Source organism: Prionailurus bengalensis, chromosome B1 (assembly GCF_016509475.1).
Source record: "Prionailurus bengalensis isolate Pbe53 chromosome B1, Fcat_Pben_1.1_paternal_pri, whole genome shotgun sequence".
NCBI lineage: Eukaryota > Metazoa > Chordata > Mammalia > Carnivora > Felidae > Prionailurus > Prionailurus bengalensis.
The window spans coordinates 201,140,471-201,162,404 of record NC_057344.1 but is presented as its reverse complement, the minus strand read 5'-3'; the positions used below and the strand labels follow the sequence as shown (position 1 = coordinate 201,162,404).

The window sequence follows — 21,934 nt, the reverse complement described above, 5'->3', positions numbered from 1 at the left end:
CTAGAAACCCACATGGTGGCCTCTCTGTCACCCGACCTCATCTGGGGTTCCTCTCTTCCCCGGCGGTTCGTTCACCTTGGGGTCCGGGTGTGGCCCCTGTCCAGTAGCGGAGCTGGGAGAGCTGGAAAGTTCGGTTCTGGCTTCCTACTAAGGAGAGCTTTGAGCCACGGACCCTGTCTTCCAGGGAAGCTTCCCTTGAAATCCAATTGGTTTTTGTCATGAAGCAGTCGAGGGCCAGCTAGAGACCGTGTGGCTGGAGGGGGCCCCACGTGAACCCATGGTGACCTCTAGAGCCCCTCCCGGGTCCTGCCTCCCCATACCCCTTGCTGTGCTCACAGAACCAGCCCCCCGGAGGGGTCAAAGTAGTGCTTACTGTCGGTCTGTCGGCCAAGGCCCAAAAATCCCGTGGAGACCGTCTTCTTTAGTTGTGTGGACCGGATTGCAGGGGGTAAATAGGCCCTCACCTGGACCCCAGACAAAACAAAAGGTTCTGGGTTTCCCAAATGTGTGAGTGAGCCTTATCCTGGACCAGGAAGACTGACCCACCCCATCCCGGGCAATGCTGGCTGGGCCCTGGGGGCCAAGGCAAGACAGAGCACGTGCTGACAGCCTCTTCCAGGTGACAAAGAGGGACCCCATGAGTGGGCATGCGTAGTTCACCGTCCTGATGACGGGCATCTGAGACCCGAGCGGTGCCCTCGCTGCCCACGTCAGCGATGATGGTGGCTTCCGTTGATGTGTGGCTTGTCCGAGGTGTGGTGGAGGGGCCCCTTCTTGACTCACACCTGCTTTCTTTCTGAGCAGTTGGAGACTCCTTCTCGGTCAGCTACACAGCCTCCATCCAGGCCGGAGAAATTGGGAGCGGAGACGTCCTGATGCTTCCTGCCTGGCTCACCTTCCAGAGCTCAGCACCGGTATTTCCCTGTTACTCTGATTTCTGTCTTGTCACTCTTGTTTTAGAAGCATTGACACTTGGGGCACGGTATCTGTTAGCTCTTTCCTTTCTTCCCTCCCTCCCTTCTTCCCTTCCCTCCCTGCTTTCTACCCTCTCTCCTTCCTTCCTTCCGTCTTTCCTTCCTCCAGTGATACTGAATTCCAGACGAGTGCGTGGGCCCTTGAATCTCACACACTTTGCCATGAACCTGGCTCCCTGGCATCTCATCGGGACCTTAATTACTCAACTCCTGTGGGCCTGACATAAGGTTATTATAAAGATAAGTCATCACTAGCTTTAATTTGTCGTCCCTGTGTTTTGCATATAATAGGCATTCAGCCCAGTAGTTACTGTTTATGTGAGTTCGCTATGAGCTGCCTTGACAGAGTTCCACAGAGTGGGTGGCTTAACAGCAAACAGACATCTATTTTTTACGTGCTCCTGGGGCTGGAAGTCTGAGATCAAGTTGTGGGCATTTGGTGCCTTCAGAGGCCTGTCTCCCTGGTGTGTAGACGGCTGTCTTCTCCCCGTGTCCTAACGGGGTCATCCCTCCATGTGTCTGTGTCCTGATCCCCTTCTTATAAGGACACCAGTCGGATTGGATCAGGGTCCACCCTAATGGCCTCATTTCAGGTTAATCACCTCTGTAAAGTCCCCACCTCCAAATACAGTCACGTCGTGAGGTGTTGGGAGCTCGGGCTTTGACATCCAGGTTTTGAGGGGACACGATTCAGCCTGTAACACCATTACTGTTAGTGTCTTCATTTTTCAGTCACCTTTTAATCTGTGTATACAGTCGAGTGTCATGCCAGGATGCTGTGCCCACTGTGGGGACACAGGAAGAGAGTGCATCCTTGTCCTCAAGGACCTCATGCTCTAGTTACGTTGGTCACTTTCTTATGACTCCGGCCCCTGGAAAAAGTCCCTTTTACTAGATGGGGAAAATGAGGCTCCGAGCGTGACTGTCCCAGGTCACGCCACAGAATCCTAATCGGACTGCACGGCTTCCGGCTCCTTCCACCCAAGGCCGACGGCCAGTGTGACTTTGCTGCTGCACTAGGAAAAAAATCCTAGACAAAATAAGATAAAAGAAAGATTCCGAAAAGGTAAAGACCTGATACAGGGAAACTATCAACCTGTCAGACGAGACAAATGTCTCAGAAAATAATCAGGTACAAAGCCAAGAACAGAGGACAAAGAAGGATACAGAAATAGTGGCAACATGACCCAGAAGAAATACCATCCCAATTTCAGAGGACAGGAAACCAAGTAAGTGAAAATCAGAATTTAAGAAGGTGACAGGAACCAGCAGTGGGAAACTCAGAAAGTCGATGAAACTGAAAGCCCGCCCCTCCTCATCCTGGAACATTCAGACCTCAGACCCCCAGGACGTGCTCCGGGGAAGGCGGGTGTGGGGCGGGGCGGCGGGGGAGGGATGGAGGGGCCCCTCACTCACTCAAGGGCACTGCCCAAGCCGCCGCGCCTTGACGGGTCCTGTCTGTTCCTTTGCTTGATGTGTTGCTGTCACATTGACTCTTATTTCCATAAGAAACCCTCACACTCCCCCTGGTTCCGTGAGACCAGGGACCTCGTCTTTCCTCTTGACCTCTGTGTTCCCAGTGCCAAAAAATAGACCTCTGCACAGGAAATACCCAGTAAATATTTGTTGAATAAATGAATGAACAAATCTGTAAACTAATGAATCTCGGGCAAGTTTTTATTTTTTTAAGTTTATTTATTTATTTTTGAGAGAGAGAGAGAGAGAGAGAGAGAGAGAGAGAGAAGGCGAGCGTGAGCAGAGAGGGGCAGAGAGAGGGAGAGACTCCCAAGCAGGCTCTGTGCCTGACGGCCTGCGATGCAGGGCTCGAACCCACAAACCATGCAGTCGTGACCTGAGCTGAAATCAAGAGTCAGATGCTTCACCGCCTGAGCCACCCAGGCACCTCTCTTTTATGTTTTAATGTCTCTGAACCTCAGGGAAGGGGATGATTCTACTAATGTCTCCAGTCTTCTGTGGGGAAACGATGTGTCTCTGTGCAATGGCCTGCAGTTTCCTACCCCTTCCAGACCTTCAGGGGGCTCTCTGGGCAGTTCTGCAGATGGAGAGGAAAGTGCCCACCCGCCCACCTGAAGATTCCAGAATTCCGAGCTTCACTGGCCTGCCTTCGGGGCTCCTGCCTGCCGGCTCTGGTAGACGGTCAGCATTGCGCCGACCTAGATTCCGCCATGGAAATGGGTCTTGGGGGCCCGGTGCTTGCCGAGTGAGCGAGCGAGTGCTGGAAGTGGACAAGGGGCTCCTGTACCGGGGTTCTCAAGTCATTTCATCCGATTGGACCTCACAGTCTATCGGGGGACTGCTGGGATTCCGTCCATGACGTGGAGAAGGTCAAGTGTGTTTGGGGCTGATAATGACCCAAATTCTGAGTGAGACTCCAGTGGCTGCACAGGAGAGCACTGGTTAGCTCTGCTTGTCAGTCAGTCCCAAGACGTCGGATACGACAAGAGGGGGGCGGAAATGACCGTTATTTAAACAGGCAAGCACTCCACAGGATGGAATCCTTCCAGTAGAGTGGGGGCGATGCCGACCCGGCAGAGCCTGGGAACCGCCCCCCGGCTGTGTTTCAGAAGCGGTGCGGCCTCGGTGGGCTCGGTGTCCCCGTCGGAACGATGACAGGAGCAGGAAGGGTCTCACCCGGATCTCTTCTCGTTCTGGCGTTTTAGAATGGCATCAGAGTAACGGAGGAGACCGCCAGAATACAGCGCCCGCCCCGCCCTGCCTTGTTCACGGTCTTGTTTCTGGTGCTTGCCGTTACCCGGACCGGCCGTGGTCTGGAGCCTGACGTTCCTTCTGACCTGTGATCAGCAGGTCAATAGTAGTCTGAGGCCATGTCACAAGGCCCGTGCCATTCACCTCCTTCATCTCATCCCAGGGATGTGGAATCTGCACATTATCACTAACTGACGGGCGAGTACAGGGCAGAAGGCATTTTGCGAGAGAGCGAGCGAGCACATTCACGTAACTTTTACTACACTGTATTGTTACTTTTAGTTATTGTTGTCAGTCTCTTACTGTGCCTCGTTTATCAGTGAAACTGTGTATATGTACAGAAAAAAACACATCTAGTGCGGGTTCGGGCATCCACTGGGCGTCCTGGAATGCGTCCCTGGCAGATAAGCCGGGGCGGGGGGGACCAACTGTGGCTCCCACTCACCGATTCCCTCAGCAGGAGGTGGTACAGCCACAGGTGCATGGAGTTTGGATTTGGAAGCCGCTTTCTCAAACACACACACGCGTACCCCACATTCATACAAGTTTAGATAAAACACGCCCTAGGTGATGGATGGCTAATGGGGAAAGACCTAGAACGTTTATGTCAAGTGTCTTATGAAAATTTCCTGCCCACCTTACACATTATGCAGTCACCACTATATTTTACTTGGTCCGTGTTTGCTGACTTCATGCTGTGACCTAAAGCGTGTTCCTTGGGGCGCCTGGGTGGCTCAGTCAGTTGAGTATCTGACTCTTGATTTGGGCTCAGGTCATGATCTCCTGGTTCATGAGTTCAAGCCCCCATGTGAGGCTCTGCACTGACAGTGTGGAGCCTGCTTGGGACTCTCTCTCTCCCTCTCTCTCTCTCTCTCTCCCTCCCTCTTCCCCCCCTTCTCTGCCCCTCCTCCACTCATTCTCCACCCCCCTCAAATAAATAAACATTAAAAATTTTTTAGAAAAAAAAAGTAAAAAAAATAAAGCGTGTTTCTCAAGCCTTGAAGTTCCCGCAGCAAGCACGGGGCTGAGGATTTATGTTTTGCAAAGAGCTGAAGTCAAGCTTTGTCACACACTTGATTGAAGCTTCTCTCGGCTTAGACCTTGGGTGTCAGAAAACACCGGGAGGAGGGACCCGGAGAGAGAGAAGGGCATGGAAAACGTTAATCGAATGTGTGCTTCTGAATGCAGCCTCATATTTGTTGTTGTTTTTTGTTTTGTTTGTTTGTTTTGTTTTTAAATTCCCTTTCCCCCTAGAAAAGGACCTGGTAGTGTTTTTATTTCCCTTCAAAGCCTCCATTAGGTTGGCCTGCTGGCCCTTAATGGGTTTGGGCTGCTACTGTAGCTGCTCTGGGATGTGGGTAGGGGGTTCCACCGGAGATGGACTGTCCCTCCAGTGAGACAGAGAGGCCTCCGCAGCGGCTGTGATAGAACAACACAGGGCTGCCTCGCTCATAGGCTCCGAGCTCCAAGCCTCAAGGCCAGGTTGTACACAACGATACCACGACTACAGCCACCAGCGAGAATGCTTTCGGGGCTCCCTCCGTGTGCCACGCACACTTCTGGATTCTATCCTGGCTAATTTAATCCTCACGGCAACCCCACGAGTCGAATAGGGTTCCCGTTTTACAGATGAGAAGACCGAGGCACAGGGAAGTCAATACCTTGCCTAAGGTCAGGCTGCTGGTGAGTGAGGGAGCCTGGTGTGAGCCCTGGCAGTCTGGCTCTGACCACCAACCCAGTTGCCAGACCTTCTGCCTGCTGTCCCAGGAGGAAATGTGTTCTCGCCGTGCGTCTTCTCCAATCCCGCACGCTTGGACAGATAGCTGTCCTAACACCCTGCGGTTTCCCGTCTCCCCATAGCTCCCGAGCAGAGGAGATGCGACCCGGGCAGGCAGACCCGTGGGGCGTTGGGGTTTGGGGTCCGGGCACATCCCACCGGGAGGTGAGCTCAGCAGAGCCCCGTCCGCCGCCGTTGTCGGCAACTTTTTCTGAAGGAAGCGATGCTGGGGAGGGCCCGTGGCTCCTCCGTCCCGTGGCCGTGAGCTGCGGAGTCCGTCCTCTGCCCCGTCTGGCCGGACCCCAACCCCAGGCATCTCACCACAGGTCACTCTGTTCCTGCTCTCTCACCAGTTAGGGAAACTGGTGATTGGATTCACACACACCTCCGGGAGAGAACAAGGCTCTACGTTTCCACAGACCTTTTTCCCTGTTCTTTTAAAAAAATTTCTTTTTAAGTTTATTCATTTTTGAGAGAGAGAGACAGCGTATGAGCAGGGGAGGGGCAGAGAGAGAGAGAGGTAGATGCAGAATCGGAAGCAGGCTCCAGGCTCTGAGCCGTCAGCACAGTGCCCGACTCGGGGCTCAAACTCACGAATCGTGAGACCACGACCTCAGCTGAAGTCAGACGCTCATCCAACTGTGCCACCCAGGTGCCCCACCTTTTTCCTGTTCTGAAGGGACTTCAAGACCCCTGCAGGCCCCCGGCCCCCAGTAGTCCAAGGCCCGGTGCATATCCAGGCACGGCGGGTGGCGGGTGCCTCAAATGTCAGATTCCCAAAACTTGTTGATGAAAGCATTTTTCTTTCTTTTTCTAGAACAGAACGCAACTAAAAGCCCTTTTCACCATAACAGCAGAAGAGAAGATAAAGGTAAGAGAAAATGCCCGAGCTGGACAGCCACCTTACGCCCGATGTGCCTTCATGCTGGTGTGTTGGTCCCTGGGTGTCCTCAGAGCCAAGGGGAGGGGCGGCCGCTGGCCTTGGCAGTCTGCGGTCCCCCAGCGTGGCTAGAAGCCGTCGGCTGGTTTCCCGAATGGCCCTTCCATCTGGACAGGATGGCGTATACGCACAGTGGGACCACACCTCACACTACCTCAGCACCTGCTGCAGACAGGCATTCTGAGCGGTTCACATACGCTGGGTTGTGTGATCTTCGCGGCAGCGCTGGGGGGCTGGGTTCCATTTTTAAATCACCTTCGCTTCATAAATGGGGAAACCGAGGCACAGCTGGGTCAAGTAATTTGCCCAAGGTCACCTGGCTAGTGTGTCCGGATTCCCAAGACCACTCCCAGGCTCGGTGGTTCACTAGGAGGACACACAGGACTCCGAGTATAGTCACGCTCCCGGCTGATTCCTTACCGGAAAGGATGCGAAGGAGAATCGGCGAAGGGCGGAGGGGCACGGGGCCAGGTCTGGAGGACACCGGGCCTCAGCTTCCAGAGTCCTCTCCCGGCAGAGTCCCACAGGATGCCCTTCGTTCTCCAGCAGCAGGTGTGACAGCACACGTCAATGTTGTCACCAGGGAGGCTCGTCAGAGACGGGCCCCAGGGTTCTTCTTGGAGGCTGGGCACACGGGCACCCTTGTCTGGCATGTTCCAGACTCCCAGGAGTGTGTTCAGTGTAAACCACGCTGTTTACACGGCCGCCTAGGCACAGCGAGCCACTCTTTTCAGGCAGCGGTGGTTACCGTCCAGAAACCCAAGGTCCCGCGTGCCAGCCGAGGCCCCGCCTTGCACGGTGGCCTCTCAGAGGGTGCCAGTCTTGGGCCTGTGAGTGTGCTTTTCTTGCGGGCGTTAGAACCAGGGTTTGAACACTGGGGCTCCAGAGCCCTGCGGCTGGGCCACGCCGCCTCCTAAGGAGCTAAATCCCTGTCCAAAAGAGATGGAAATAAAATCCAAGTCTGGCTAGAGCAAGGAGAGGGTTTCGGGGGGGGGCAGGGGAGGCAGGAAGATGGGTGCAAACCATCTTGGCTTCTCTGTGAGCCCCTGGAGGGTCGGGGCTGTGTCTGCTGCATCCTTGTGCCCCACTCTGCGCCCTACCTTCTGGGTGGCACTCAGTAGGTCAGCATCCCTTGGCCGAGCTGATCGTCGTCAATGCTGGCGATTGCCGCTTGCTGTCTAGTCGCTGCGTGACTGTAATAAAAGTCAGAGAAGGTTCACTTCGCCCGCTCCCCAGGCCCTCTCACGTGGATGGAGGTGAGCCACACCCAGGTCTTCGGGGCAGCCTCCAGGCCACCCATTGCCTTCAAGGGAAACAGGAGTGGGTGCCCACTGTGGGGTGCAGACCCGTGGGTGCAGTCAGGCAGTGGAGCATTGGATTGGATGTCAGCCCTACCGCCCCTGGTCCCGGTGACCCTGCCCTTGTCGACCACGTTCAAGGAGATCACCGTTGAGTGGGGAGATGAGGCATACAAAATGCGATGGCCCTACAGCGTTGTGGGGCATCAGGTTCTCGGGCCAAGGGCCTAGCTTTGACTCCCTGTCCGTCCACCGATTGTATGTGACTGTGGATGTGTTACTTACCTCCCTGAGTCTCCATTTCCCGGCTATGAAAGGAGACTGACAATAGTACCCCCTTCGTAGGGTGGTCACCAAAGTAAATGGATTGAGGTATGTAGAGCACTCAGCACAGTGCCTGGTGGGTTTTTTTAAATATATTTTTTAATGTTTATTTATTTTTGACAGAGAGGGAGAGAGAGACAGAGTGCAAGTGGGGGAGGGGCAGACAGAGAGGGAGACGCAGAATCCGAAGCAGGCTCCAGGCTCTGAGCCATCAGCGCAGAGCCCGTTGCGGGGCTCAGACCCACAAGCTGCGAGATCGTGACCTGAGCCGAAGTCGGACGCTTAACCGACTGCGCCACCCAGGCGCCCTGTGCCTGGCGTTTTTTAAGTGCTCTGTAAGCGTCAGCTGCGGTCTTTGGGATCGTTATTGCGTGCACATGCAGACAGCACCCTTCTGCAGCTGTTCTGTGGTTTTTGTGAATGGGTGTCACGTGTCAGGGTCTCAAGCCCAAGGGGCCATCGGGTGCCGTAAGTGTGAGTCAATCCCAGTGCAAGATTCCAGGCCGTTGTGGAGTCTGGGGCAGCCTGGAGACTCAGATCACCTACCACCCACTGTCCCCGTGCCCTCACTGAGACATTGAATGAGAAGAACAAAGGTCAAACCACACACAGCTGCCATGACTGAATGTGTGAGGTTGTGACCCCGAAATCTAGGTCATACATGCTGCAGATACGGGCAGTAAAGAGTGCTGGGTAGACGGCAGGCTTCTTGGAGGAGGTGAGCATTCAGCTGGAGGTCGTTAAGGGAAGGACCTAGTTAAAGACGGAGGAAGGGTGATCTAGGATACGCCGCTGAAGATCTGACCTCGAGGCTGAGCCGGTTCAGCTGTTGGTGGGATGTGAACCGAGGCCTCCTGGCACCAGGGAGCTATGTGTATGGGTGACCCAGCCAAGGCTCTTGCCAGCTACAGAGTGTGTTCTAGCACGGCTGACAGGGGAACCTGTGAGGTGACGCCATTACATCAGGAAAGTGTGAGAGTGAACAGGAGGAGCAGGGCAGTGAGGACGGAGGCTCCCTGCCAGCATACAACTAAACAGAGTAAAGGCATGAAGTCTGTGCTTTGTAGGCTGGGATTCTTCAACCCTTGGAGGAGACCCCATCATCTCCTTTGTTTTTCTCTTACCTTCCTGAGGGTGAAATCGGCAGGTGTCAGCCAAGGACAGCAAGGTCCCCATTTCCTATCTCAAGCCCTCTTGCTCTTTCTGTCTGTTGCATGAGAGGCTCCGGGAGGGAATAATCACGCTGTATGTGCTGGACATGGGTGTTCAGATTGCGCCGGACCTCCCCACAGCTTCTCATGTTGGTGCCGTGCGCTCACGAAAGGGCTGGGCGCCGGGGGCAGAGATCGGGAGAAGGGGAATCTCAGATCCAATCAAGAGAGAGATGTTTAAACCACCTGTTCCGTCCCCCAAATTCATGCAGAAGGCAGTTCCAATAATCATTTTAGTCGGATCTGGGGGAGAAATGCGATCAAGTTAATCCGTTTCACCTGCAGATATAAATTTATGAAACTAGGTGAGAACATTGTGACAATTGGGGAGTAATAGAGGAGGATTTCCCCAGCACATATTAAAAAATTCTAAAGCTACGTTAATGCCGTATGCAACTCTGCAGGAAAAGCCAGACCAAGGGTGTAAAATAGATTGTCTACACAGATGTACGTATAATAAAAAGGTATTTCAAGTCAATGGGAAAAGAGTGTATCATTCATACATTTGTGGGCAACTGGCTGGATCTTTTAGAAGAAAATAAAGCGAATTCCCTCATCAGATTAAAATTTAGATAAAACGATTTGTAAAAAATAAATATAGGTTAGCATTATATGACAGGAAGAAAACCATGAGGGAGAACCATGGATTTGAGTACCCAAATAGTTGAAAATTTTACATTTAAAAACAGCGTTACGAAAGTGACAAACCTGGGAAAATACTTGTAACACATAAAAGGGGATTAGTGTCTTCGACATGCAAAGAGGTCCTGTTAATAAGAAAGAGAATGCGTCTGTAGACAGCTATATGCTATATGAGAATTTCTCAAACACGGGGATTTGCAGCGTGTACCTTTGTGCCTTTGTGGAGGGAGCAGGTAACTGTTGGCAGGATCACATGGCTTTGAGATGCTCTCAGGATGCGAGGTGTGCACTCACACATCATGTCCACCTTCTCTGTGTCACCTCATGTTTGGATTACTGCACCGGCCTCCTAACTGTCCAGTCCTGCTCCCCTCCAGCCCATCGTCCTCACTGTAGTGATCTTTCTATAAAACCCAAAACCTGCTTGCTTTTCTGTTTCTGGAGGGACTCCCTGTTGCCTGCTGGATTAAGCCCAGTTATCTCAGGGTAATATTCAGGATCCATCAGAAAATTTGGTCTCTATTGTCCCCAGGTGCTGCTGGGTCCCTGTGTTTTCCACATTGCTCTGGTCTTGTATATGCTGTTCTTTTCTTACCTGTGCTCTGGACAATTCATAAACGTCCTGAAAGACCCTGTCCAACTTCTGCACACCTGTGATTCTTGAACCTCCCCCAGGCATGCTGGTAGCCCCTTGGCTGGGAATCCCACAACGCTGAGACATCTGATAAACCTTGTCATTCTGTGACATTGGCCTAGTTCCCTTGGTTGGCATTTAATACATTTTTGTGACATCAGAACAGAATTTTTGCCCTGGAAGAGACTTTAAATATTATCTGGTTTCACTTTCTCATTTGAGAGTGAAAAAAAACAAAAATCTGTGCCTGGAGAGGCTCTGGGAACTGGCCAGGGTCCTGAAGCTTGACAGGGTTAAAAGTCCTGTTGGGCAATTTGTTCCCAAATCTGCTTATTCACCAGACTGGTACCTCAGCAAAGCTCTGTTGGTAAGTGTGATTGCCTCTACCTGTGACTGCCTCTAAGCTCTCACTCCTGTCAGCATTGTCAGCTGGGAAGCCCAGAGACTGTCTGCTCTCAGAGCTGCCCCTCAAGGGTTGTGGGAGACACGTCCGCAAGTAAGTAACTCCCCCTGTTTCTTGGATCTTTAGCTCAAAGTGAAGGATTTCAGCAAATTACTCTTCAAGTCAATTTCAGAGAAATCATTCTGTATGTTTTTGTCTTCAAACTTTTTTCTGTCTTTTGAGGCATAGGTGGGTGGGATTTAATATATGACCATTGTGGACAAAGAAAACACCCTCCCGGTGTCACACAGACACACACACACAGACACGTACACACACATACGCAAAGAATTGGAAAAGTAAAGTAGCATTAGCACATAATCTCACCAGCAGAGGACCACTGCTAACACGTTGGCTTCTTGCCTCTACGGGTCTTTGAATTTATTTATTACATAATTGAAGTCAACGTGTAAATAATTTCTCCTCGTGCTTTTGTAACTTGCTGTTAGATCAGAAGCACTGAAAGCATTCTTTTTGAAAGGACTTTTTTCCCCATCATTGCTCCTCTTGAATGCACTGACAGAGCTCATCAAAGGAATCTGCTCTCAGCTAATACGTGATTAAAAGGATGGCAATAGCACGTGATTCTTTGTCAGAGACGAGAGGGAAAGTCAGAGCCTGGGGACAAGGAGGCTGGGACCACTCAACTGCTTTTCTTTATTCGTTAATGAAGTTTATGGTAAATCAACTCTTTGAAATCTGTTCTTATACTGATTATCAGTGGAATTTGGCTGCGAGATTTTTAGAGGAAGTCTGAAAAGAGTGATTAATTTGGGGCTGATTTCTGGCGCTCTTAAGTGCATACATTTGTGTACCCGTCCCTGTGGTGGCTGGTCCCACCAGCCCCCCGCCTACCAAGCCAGACATCCAAGGACGCTTTTGGCCCCCATCTGTAGCATCCCACACATCCGTTCCAGCACTCAAGTCACCATAACCAGTGGACTCTGTCTCCTAAATGTTTTCCTAATTCCTGCCCTTCCCTCCAGCCTTCCAGTTGTCGCAGTAATAGCAGCTCAGATTTGCTGACTGATGTCTCTGTACTACATCCCTAGCCAGTAGGTCCTATTTTGTGTGTGTGTGTGTAAGGTACACATACACAAAACTTACCATTAGTGACATTCAGTATGTTCACAGTGTTGAGCAACCATCACTGCCGCCTAGGTTTGGAACCTTTTCATCTCCCCAAAGGGAAACTCTGTTCCCATTGAACAGTTGCTCTCCATTATCCCCTCCTCCCGCTCAGCCCCTGGCAACCACTGATCTGCCTTCTGTTTCTACAGGTGTGCCTCTTGTGGCCATTTCATCTCATTGAATGTGGCCTTTTGCTCCAGCGTCTTTCCCTTAGCGTAATATTTTCAAGGTCTATCCGTGTTGTAGCATATGTCGGGACTTCATTCCTTTTTATGGCTGATACCTATTCCATTGTAGGGGGGGGGCGTGGACCACATTTGTTTATCTCTTCATCAGCTGATGGGCATCTGGGCTTCCCCCATCTTCTGGCTATTATGAAGAGTGCTACTGTGAATATTCAGGTACAGATTTTTGTTTGAGCACCTGTTTTCAGTTCACTGGGGTACACACTCAGGAGTGGAATTGCTTGGCTGTATGGTAATTCTGTGTTTCACCTGTCTGAGAACCATAAGGACTACTTATTTTTATTTCATTTTAGAGAGCGTGCAAGCGGGGAAGAGAGGCAGAGGGAGAGAGAGAGAGAGAGAGAGAGAGAGAGAGAGAGAATCCTAAGTAGGCTCCATGCTGAGCGTGATGTGGGGCTCCATCCCATGACCCTGGGATCATGACCTGAGCCCAAATCAAGAGTTGGACACTCAACCGACTGAGCCACCCAGGTGCCCCACACCCACCATAGGCACTATTTTAATCCTCATTTTATAGATGGGGGAGATTTCAGCTTGCAGAGAGGGAGGCCCGGGGTCCCACAGTGTGGTAGGGGGCAGAGCTGAGAGCTGAGCCCTCAACTAGGGCCAGAGTCCATGGTCTTTATCAGCAGATTCTACTGCCTCCTGCAGCCTTGTCATCATTTCTCTGTTGGCTGTCACATCTCGTTTATCCTCCTCCAGGCTGATGCCACGCAGTGGCCAGATCTACCTTTCTAAAATACTGATCTGACCGTGTTACTTCCTGGCTTAAAACCCTGCAGTCACCACCCCCCACCCCCCAAACCATTCGGACGCTGCTGCAAATCACTAACCTGCTCTTGAAGACCCTTTGGGACCCAGGGTGCATTTCCTCCACATAGCAGGTCCGGCTCATGCTGTTCTCTCTGCCTGGCTTGCCCTCCTCCCGGCTCATTCTCCTCTGTCCATGGGTCACCTCGTGTAAAGCCTTTGTCCTTTGAGCTAAGCTAGGAGCTGCACCCCTCCCCACCCTACTTCTCCAGTCTTCTCCAGCCTCACCCAGCCACACTGTGTCACCCCAGCTTGCTTGCTTGTCTGTTTTTTCTGCAAGATTGTGAGCTCCTTAGAGCAGGGCCTGGATCTTTTGTTCCCCACTTGTCCTTTGAGGACCCATCACTGGGCTCATTGAATGAACTCGATGTCAGGAAAGTTGACCACCACATCCAAACACCGAGCCAACCTTGGTAGCCCACTGTGATGCATTCACTTAAATAGAGAGTTTCAGGCAAAAAAAAGTTATAGCAAAGCTTGGTTTCTGCATATGTGAGATGGACATAAGAATTCTGAGTTTAAAGTATTGTTTCAAAGACTATAAAGGGAGTAAGGCCTCGCCTCTGGCAAAAGTTCAATAAAGACCCTGATGGTTAAGAATAGTTTTGAAGAATGGTTTGCAAAGGCTTTTGTCCAGACACTGAGAGATTTTTAAAATCCTGCCCTGCCACTCAGTCCAGAAGGGTGAGCTGTATACTCAGAGTGGGAATCACAATGTTCAGGGTGACCCAAGACCTTGATGACCTAATGCAAGGCTCCTGGTAAAAGGCCAGGCTGGAGCCTGAGCCCCAGAGAGGCAGCTGTGGTGTGAAAGCTTCTAGGCCAGACGGCTGGCTGTGAAACCCGGATTCACTAGTGACTCATTCTGTGATCTTGGGCCATTTATTTAACTGATTAGCACTATTGAACTCTAATTTGTAGAATATAGACTGAAACAGTACCCACTTTCTGGTTTTATTGTGAGATGTTAATGGATTCATGCGTGTAAAGCACTTGGGGCCATCTCTGGTGTTTACTGTCTGCTGAATCAGGTTAACTATGATGATGGTGATGGTGATGGTGACGATGGTGACATTATGGTGATGCTGATGGTGATGATGACAGTGATGGTGATGATGGTAATGATTATATTGGGCCTCCTTCTTCCCATAAAGCTAATCTTGAGATCTTACTCTTCTTTAGCCATTTACATGGAGGAGGAAAGTTGAAGAGCAGAGACATTTTGGGCAGGAGCAGGACCTAGCTTAAAGTAGCAACATGGGGGGCGCCTGGGTGGCGCAGTCGGTTAAGCGTCCGACTTCAGCCAGGTCACGATCTCGCGGTCCGTGAGTTCGAGCCCCGCGTCGGGCTCTGGGCTGATGGCTCAGAGCCTGGAGCCTGTTTCCGATTCTGTGTCTCCCTCTCTCTCTGCCCCTCGCCCGTTCATGCTCTGTCTCTCTCTGTCCCAAAAATAAATAAACGTTGAAAAAAAAATTAAAAAAAAAAGTAGCAACATGGATGAGTGAAGGTTGAAAGAAGAAAGTGAGAGTTGTGAGTGGGCCTGCCCCAAGCAGGCAGTCTGTACCTGGATGTGCTTACCACTTGGCATCAGATTCCCAAGAGAGAAGGGAGAAAGATGGCGGGATCTGTAGAGCTGCCCTGCCTTTGCCCTCTTCCTAGATACAGGCATTCATTCCTGCATCGCATCGGTGTCGCTGAGTTAAGCTAGATCCTGCGTCACAGTCTGCCACACTGCTTCTACTCTTCAAATTCTCTTGGCCATGTGATTGGCCAAAGGAAGGTAAGACCTCAGGTGGAGATTCAGAGATGGTGAAGGTGGGAAGAGGAGACAAGTTTGGTGGTTTGACCCCGTTGGCCCGTTCTACTTCATGAGGTAGGAAAGGAAGAGAGAGACAGAGGGGGACAGAGAGATCTCTTCCTGCCTTTTACAGTACAGTGACCCTGCCGGCATGTAATTCTGTTGTAGTCTTTGTTTCTGGTTCTCCTCAATCAGGCAGGGAACTTCTACCTTGGTGTGGGAGGTTGGGACTCCAGATGTGTTTAGAAAACCCCACAGCCCCCTGGACAAAAGCAGTGTGATCTAATGCAGGGAGAACACGGACTTTGGAGTCAGGCAGGGCTGGCTTTGGTTTTTTGGCTACTACGCACTTTGATTACCTACTTAATCTCTTTCCATCTCCGTTTACCTGTCAATGGAATGGGGACAATACATCCACTACAAGATTGCTGAAGATTGTATGATGTAAAGCTGACACCTTATTAGTTTCCTGGGGCTGCTGTAACAAGTTATCGCAAACTGGGGAGCCTGGGACAACAGAATCTTACTCTGTCACAGTTCTGGAAGCTAGAAGTCTGGAGTTAAGGTGTCGGCCGAGCCGTGCTCTCTTTGATGGCTCTGGAGAAGAATGCTTGCTTCTTCCTAGCTTCTGGTGGCTCCTGGAAATCCTTCCTTGGTTGTAGCTACCTCACTCCAGTCTCTGCCTCCGTGGTCACATGACCCTCTCTATGCGAGTCTGTCTTTATAAGGACACATTCATTAGATTTAAGACCCACCCTAATCCAATATGAACTCATCTTAACTTGATTATTGTTTCCAAAGAGCTTCTTTCCCAATAGTCACATTTATAGCTACTGGGGGTTAAGACTTAAGCATATCCTTTTGGAAGACACAGTTAAACCCATTCCAGGCACCTAACCTAGGGACCGGTTGGTGCCTGGAATGTTGGTGATCAGATATCAGCAATTCCCTGTATCTCTCCATTCTTCTTCCTAAAGCTGAAAAAATAAATAAATAAAATAAAAGCATTTGCCTTCTGACACTAATCATTAGAGAAATGCAAATCAAAACCATGACGATTCCGCCTCATATCAGGCTGGCTGCTATCAAAAAAGGAGGAGGAGGAGGAGGAGCAGGAGGAGAAGGAAGAGAAACAGTTTGGCTGTTCCCCCAGAAATTGAAGATAGAACTATTATATAATCCTATTCCACTTCTAGGTATATTCCCCAAAGAATTAGAAGTAGGGTCTCAGAGAGATATCCATATACCCATGTTTATAGCAGCATATTCACAAAAGCCAGAAGATGGGAGCCACCCAAGTGTCCAATGATGAATGAATGGATAAACACAGTATGATATATCCATAACAATGGAATTGTATTCAGCCTTAAGAAGGAAGGAAATCTGTTTCTTAAATCCCACATATGAGTGAAATCATGTATTTGTCTTTCTCTGATTTATTTCGCTTAACATAACACCCTCCAGTTCCATCCACGTTGTTGCAAATGGCAAGATTTCATTCTTTCTGATCGCCGAGTAATATTCCATTATGTATATGTGTGTGTGTGTATACACGTATATACGTATATAATGTATAATGTATATACATATACATCTATGTACAGGCACACACACACACACACACACACACACCACACCTTCTTAATCCATTCATCAGTCAATGAACATTTGGGCTCTCTGCATAGGTTGGCTGCTGTCAATAGCACTGCTAAAGAGCTAGATACTGAGGTGCACGTGCCCCTTTGAATCAGCATTTTTGCACCCTTTGGATAAATTCCTAGCAGTAGTGCAATTGCTGGGTCATAAGGAAGTTCTTTTTTTTTTTTTTTTTTTTAATTTTTGAGGAACCTCCAGACTGTTTTCCAGAGTGGCTGCACCAGTTTGCATTCCCACCAGCAGTGCAAGAGGGTTCCCTTTTTCTGCATCCTTGCCAACACCTGTTATTCCCGGAGTTGTCAATTTTAGCCATTCTGACAGGTGTGAAGTGGAGAATGGAAGGAAAAATAAAATAAGACACAAACAGAGAGGGAGACAAACCATAAGAGACTCTTAAATGCAGAGAACAAACTGAGGGTTGATGGGGGGGAGGTGGGTAGGGGAATAGGCTAGATGGGTGATGGGCATTAAGGAAGGCACTTTTGGAGGTGAACACTGGGTGTTATATGGAAGTGATGAATCTCTAGATTCTGCTCCTGAAACCGATACTATTCTGTATGCTAACTAACTTGAATTTAAATTAAAAAAAAAGAAAAGAAAATTCTGAGACACACTGCAACGACATGGATGAACCATAAAGATCTAATGCTAAGTGAAGTAGTCAGATTCACAGAGACAAGAGAGTAGGAAGGTGGGTGCCAGAGGCTGGAGGATGGAAGGAGGGTGGTTTAATGGGGACAGAGTTTCAGTTTTGTAAGAGGAAAAACTGCTGGGGACAGGTAGTGGTAATGATTTCAGAACAACATGATTGTACACACTGTGATGTACGACTGGACTGGACTTAAAAATGGTTAAGATGGTAATTTTTTAAAAATGTTTATTCGTTTTTTGAGCGAGAGAGAGAGAGAGAGAGAGAGAGACAGAGCATGCGTGGGGGAGGGGCAGAGGGACAGGGAGACACAGAATCGGAAGCAGGCTCCGGGCTCCGAGCCATCAGCACAGAGCCCAACGCGGGGCTCCAGCTCACAAACGGCGAGATAGTGACCTGAACCAAAGTCAGAGGCTTTATCGACTGAGCCACCCAGACACCCCAAGGTGATAAATTTTATGTTATGTGTATTTTACTACAATTAAAAATATTACGAAAAAAAACCTTAATGGTTAAATATTCAGAATTCCAAGGGAAAAGGGAAAACTTTAAAATTCCTAGAAAGCCAGAAACAGATCCCTCTAAGAAGTCATCAGACACAGTTATGTCAGAAGACAGTGGGGCAGTACCTTCAGTGTTCTGAAGAAAAATGATTTTGGACCTTGAATGATAGATTCAGCCAGATTATAAATCAAATGAGGGCAAAGTAACAACATTTTAAGACATATGAAATAAAAAATGTTTTCTAAACAAATTTACTTGCAAACAAATAAAATACTGAGAATACTCCATCACACTGAAAAAAAAAAAAAACATCCAAGAAAAAGGAAGAAATGGGATCCAAGAAGCATAGTTTTGCTTTAACCAATCATGTGTGACAACACAGAAAGCTGTAAATAGAGGGCTCCAAATGACAGCAGCAACCCTGGAAAGTAACCAGTTCTGATCAGGTCAGAATGCCAAAGCATTCAGGGAACGATGACTTTAAGAAAAAAAAAAAAAAATCCACTACCTGCAACAGGTAATGTCATTAAGGAAATGGTATATAATGGGAAGAAAAAAGAAAGACAGTGAGAAACTCCAGGGAAAACAAAAAGTTACAGAGAAAGGACTGTTAGTCCAAAGTTAGTTAACAAACTAAAAATATGGCATGATTTTGAATAATCGGTGAAATGTAAGAAAAGGGATTGAATTAGAAATATATTGCTTTGAGGGGCAGATATTTATTAACATAGGATTTTTTTTTTTTACTTATTTCTTCAGTGAATAACATTTGTATAATCATAATAATCGTGTCTTAAAATTTTTTTTAGTTTTAGGTTTTATAATTAATCTATAAACGACAAAGAATTGTGATTGCAGAACAAAATATATATGTTTTAAACCTAATAAACTGTGAAAGAAAGAAGTGGGAAAGGCAAGGGGGGAGAGGCAAGTGTGGGACATTAACTTCATTATCTTTTTTTAGTAAGACAACAAGAAATCGCCTCTAAATGTTGTAAAAATTGAAGTTTAATTTTTTAATTTAAACTTACAAAGATAGCTAATTGAAAAACTAAACATCATCATTACAATTAGAAGGAAGGGAAGAGATGTTTATAGGTCACAAACCCTACAAATTTGTAAGGTAAAAACTCATGAGCTAAATTCACATCTGTCAAAGAGGGAATAACGTGTTAATAATTATATAATATGGCATATATGTGTATATGTATGGTATATATACGTATTACACATAATATGTTATATACGTACCTATAATATGTTCATAATAATTCAGTTAATAGTATGTAATGCTGATGAATCAAGAAATAGAGATATATGTATAAATTTTAGACTTCAATTTTAAGTAACCATCTGGTTTACTAAGCCATAAAAACTAAAAACAGTATCTGTTTAAGATATTTGCCTCTGGGGGCCCCCTCAGTCGGTTAAGCGACCAACTTTGGCTCAGGTCATGATCTTGTGGTTCATGAGTTCGAACCCCACATTGGTCTCCAAGCTTTCGGTACTGGAGCCTGCTTGGGATTCTCTGTCTCTCCCTCTCTCTGCCCTTCCCCTGCTTGCATGCACTCACTCTCTCTGTCTCAAAATAAATAAACTAAAAAAAAAAAAGATTTGCCTCTGGGAAGCTGGGTTAGAGTGGGTAGGGGAAGGCAGCAGGACATTTGCTTATCATTTTATACCCTTGACTTTTGTTAAGAGCTCTTTCCTGTAGTAGATTTACATTACTGTGGTTTTTATTTTTTATTTTACTTGTTTTAAGTTTTTTAATGTCCATTTAATTTTGAGAGAGAGAGAAAGACAGAGCATGAGTGGGTGAGGGGCAGAGAGAGAGAGGGAAACAGAATTGGAAGCAGGATCCAGGCTCCGAGGTGTCAGCACAGAGCCAGACGTGGGGCTCGAACTCACGAACTGCGGGATCGTGACCGGAGCCGAAGTCAGAGGCTCAACTGACTGAGCCATCCAGGCGCCCTACATCACTGTGCTTTTTAAAAGTAGTAATTTATAGAGACTTAAAATATTTAACTGCTCTTTGGATTTTGCAACATTTAGGATACGTTAGGATACTTTATACGATGCTCTGCAAAAAATACAGAGCTAAATTTGTGTGCGTATGTCTGGACCAAGCCAACCTTGTATATAAACTTTTATGCATAGTTTCGAATTCTTCCCTGAGGATAGAATCCTAGGTATTAAAGTGCTGAGTTAAAGAACTGACTGTTTTAAAGCCTTCTTGTTATGGACACACACATTTTGTCCCTCTTATTTTTGAGTATAGACGTTTTGTTGAAAGCACTCCAAGGGGTAAAAGTGTTATCAAAATGTGAGGCTCTTGGTCCAGGTCTGTTTTTGAGGTCACCTTCTTTTTTTTTTTTAATTTTGTGAATTTTATTTATTTTTTTATTTTGCGAGAGAGAGCGGGAAGGGGCAGAGAGAGAGAGAGAGAGGGGAAGGAGAGAATCTGAAGTAGGTTCCGTGCTGTCAGTGCAGAGTCCAACACGGGGTGGAACCAATGAACCGTGAGCTCATGACCTGAGCTGAAACCAAGAGCTGGACATTTAACTGACAGAGCCACCCAGGTGCCCCTTGAGGTCACCTTCTGATAAAACGACTGTTTAATGGCCACCGTACAGCTTCTCCATTATGGTACCAAAAGGAGTTGCCTCTGTCTACACAGCCCACAAAGGAAGACACGGCAAGAATCACTCGGGTTTGGTGAGCAAGTGTTAAGGCCGGATACTCTTCTAACGACTTCATTCAACTTCGTTCATATTCCTGTGTACTCCTCAGTATGACCCTTGGACGGCCACTGTCTCCATTAGACAAGGGACGGAACAGAGGCAAAGAGAGATGAACTGATGTGACCAATTCTACACAGCCAATAAGGCAGAGCTGATGTCACACAGCCCGGTGGTCTGAATCCAGAGGCCAGGCTTCACCCTCTCGGCTGTTTACGGGCCCCCATTGCCTGTGAACAGGAGGCGGGAGGTGGACCTTGGTCAGTCCCAGTCAGTGCCCACAGGGAGGGTACATCCCACAAACGGAGAAAGGACCCCCGCCGACAGCCTGGTACACGATAAACACTCGATAAGCAATCGGTGATCAAATAGCATGATCAAGCCAAGCTTTGCACGAATCTCTACATTACTGTTGTCTTTGATCTCCCTGCGGTGACGTATTTTTATCCCCATTTCACAGACGAGAAAAGTGAGGCTGCCAGAGGTTAGGCCTAAGCCACTCATCCGTGGCATCACGGCTCTTGTGACGGAGCTGGAATTTCAAGGCAGATCTGGAGGGCTAGAAATCCAGAGCTCTTCACTTTGTCCAGAGTGCCTTTGAGAGCATTCAAGGAGTTAATTCTTGTGAAACCCTGAACCTAGGGGTTCTCAACGTGTGTTCCTCGGACAAACGGCACGGCAGCAGCCCCTGGGAGCTTGTTGGAAATGCGCCGCTCGTGAGGCCCTGTCTCTGGGTCTAGGGGATCAGAAACTCAGGGTGGGATGCAGTTCTGATGCGTGCTTACGTGTGAGTCAGCCCAGAGTTTGACCCCTTCTGAGTTCTTGTAAGATGCCAGCTGCTGTTGTCTAGACCCTAAGGAAGAGGCGGAGGGAGGGGCTGACGGCGAGTGTCTGGAACTTACCAGCTCCTCTCAGTGGATAGATGCCAGCCGCCCCTGGCCCATCCCAGAGGCACGTTTGTCCCGGGCTCTCGCTGGCTGGAGCCCAGAGGACGCCACCGAGGAGAGAGGCGGCTGGGCGAGTTAAGCCCACGGGAGCTCTAAGGGCCACCTGTCAGGTTGTTGAATCGCCCGGCAGCTGGCTGCCTCTGCTGTGTCATGCTTCCCTGCCCTGTGTATCCTTCTGCTTGGCCCTGATGTCCAGAGTGGGCTGCGGGCTGCCCCTCTGATGGGACATGTTCCCAGCGAGGGGGAGCAGGCGGTGTCGAGGGGGAGGGAAGGGCGCTACAGGTTCTCCTCTGGCGTCTGCAGAAATCCGCCCCTGACTCGAAACAGTTCACGGATCCCCAGTGCCCTCTTAGGGTTGTTACATAAGGATTCAGGAATTTAACACTCTTGAGGCCTGTGAGGTGCCAGGCTCGGGGCGGATGGCCCTACTGTGTGCAAGCCACCATGCTCGGCCCCTTGCGGTGTTTGTCCCGCTTGACGCTTAGAG

General features: G+C 48.9%; 1 protein-coding gene across 6 annotated transcripts in view; it reads left to right on the top strand.

The window, feature by feature from the left end:
• EVC2 (EvC ciliary complex subunit 2) overlaps positions 1 to 21,934 on the top strand; it is a 133,641-nt gene that overhangs the window by 22,070 nt on the left and 89,637 nt on the right. For all 6 annotated transcript variants that reach the window (XM_043572993.1, XM_043572996.1, XM_043572995.1 and 3 more), the window contains 2 exons: positions 805 to 914; positions 6,296 to 6,349. In XM_043572993.1, the coding sequence (XP_043428928.1) occupies positions 805 to 914; positions 6,296 to 6,349 (164 nt within the window). The remainder of the gene's footprint in view (positions 1 to 804; positions 915 to 6,295; positions 6,350 to 21,934) is intronic.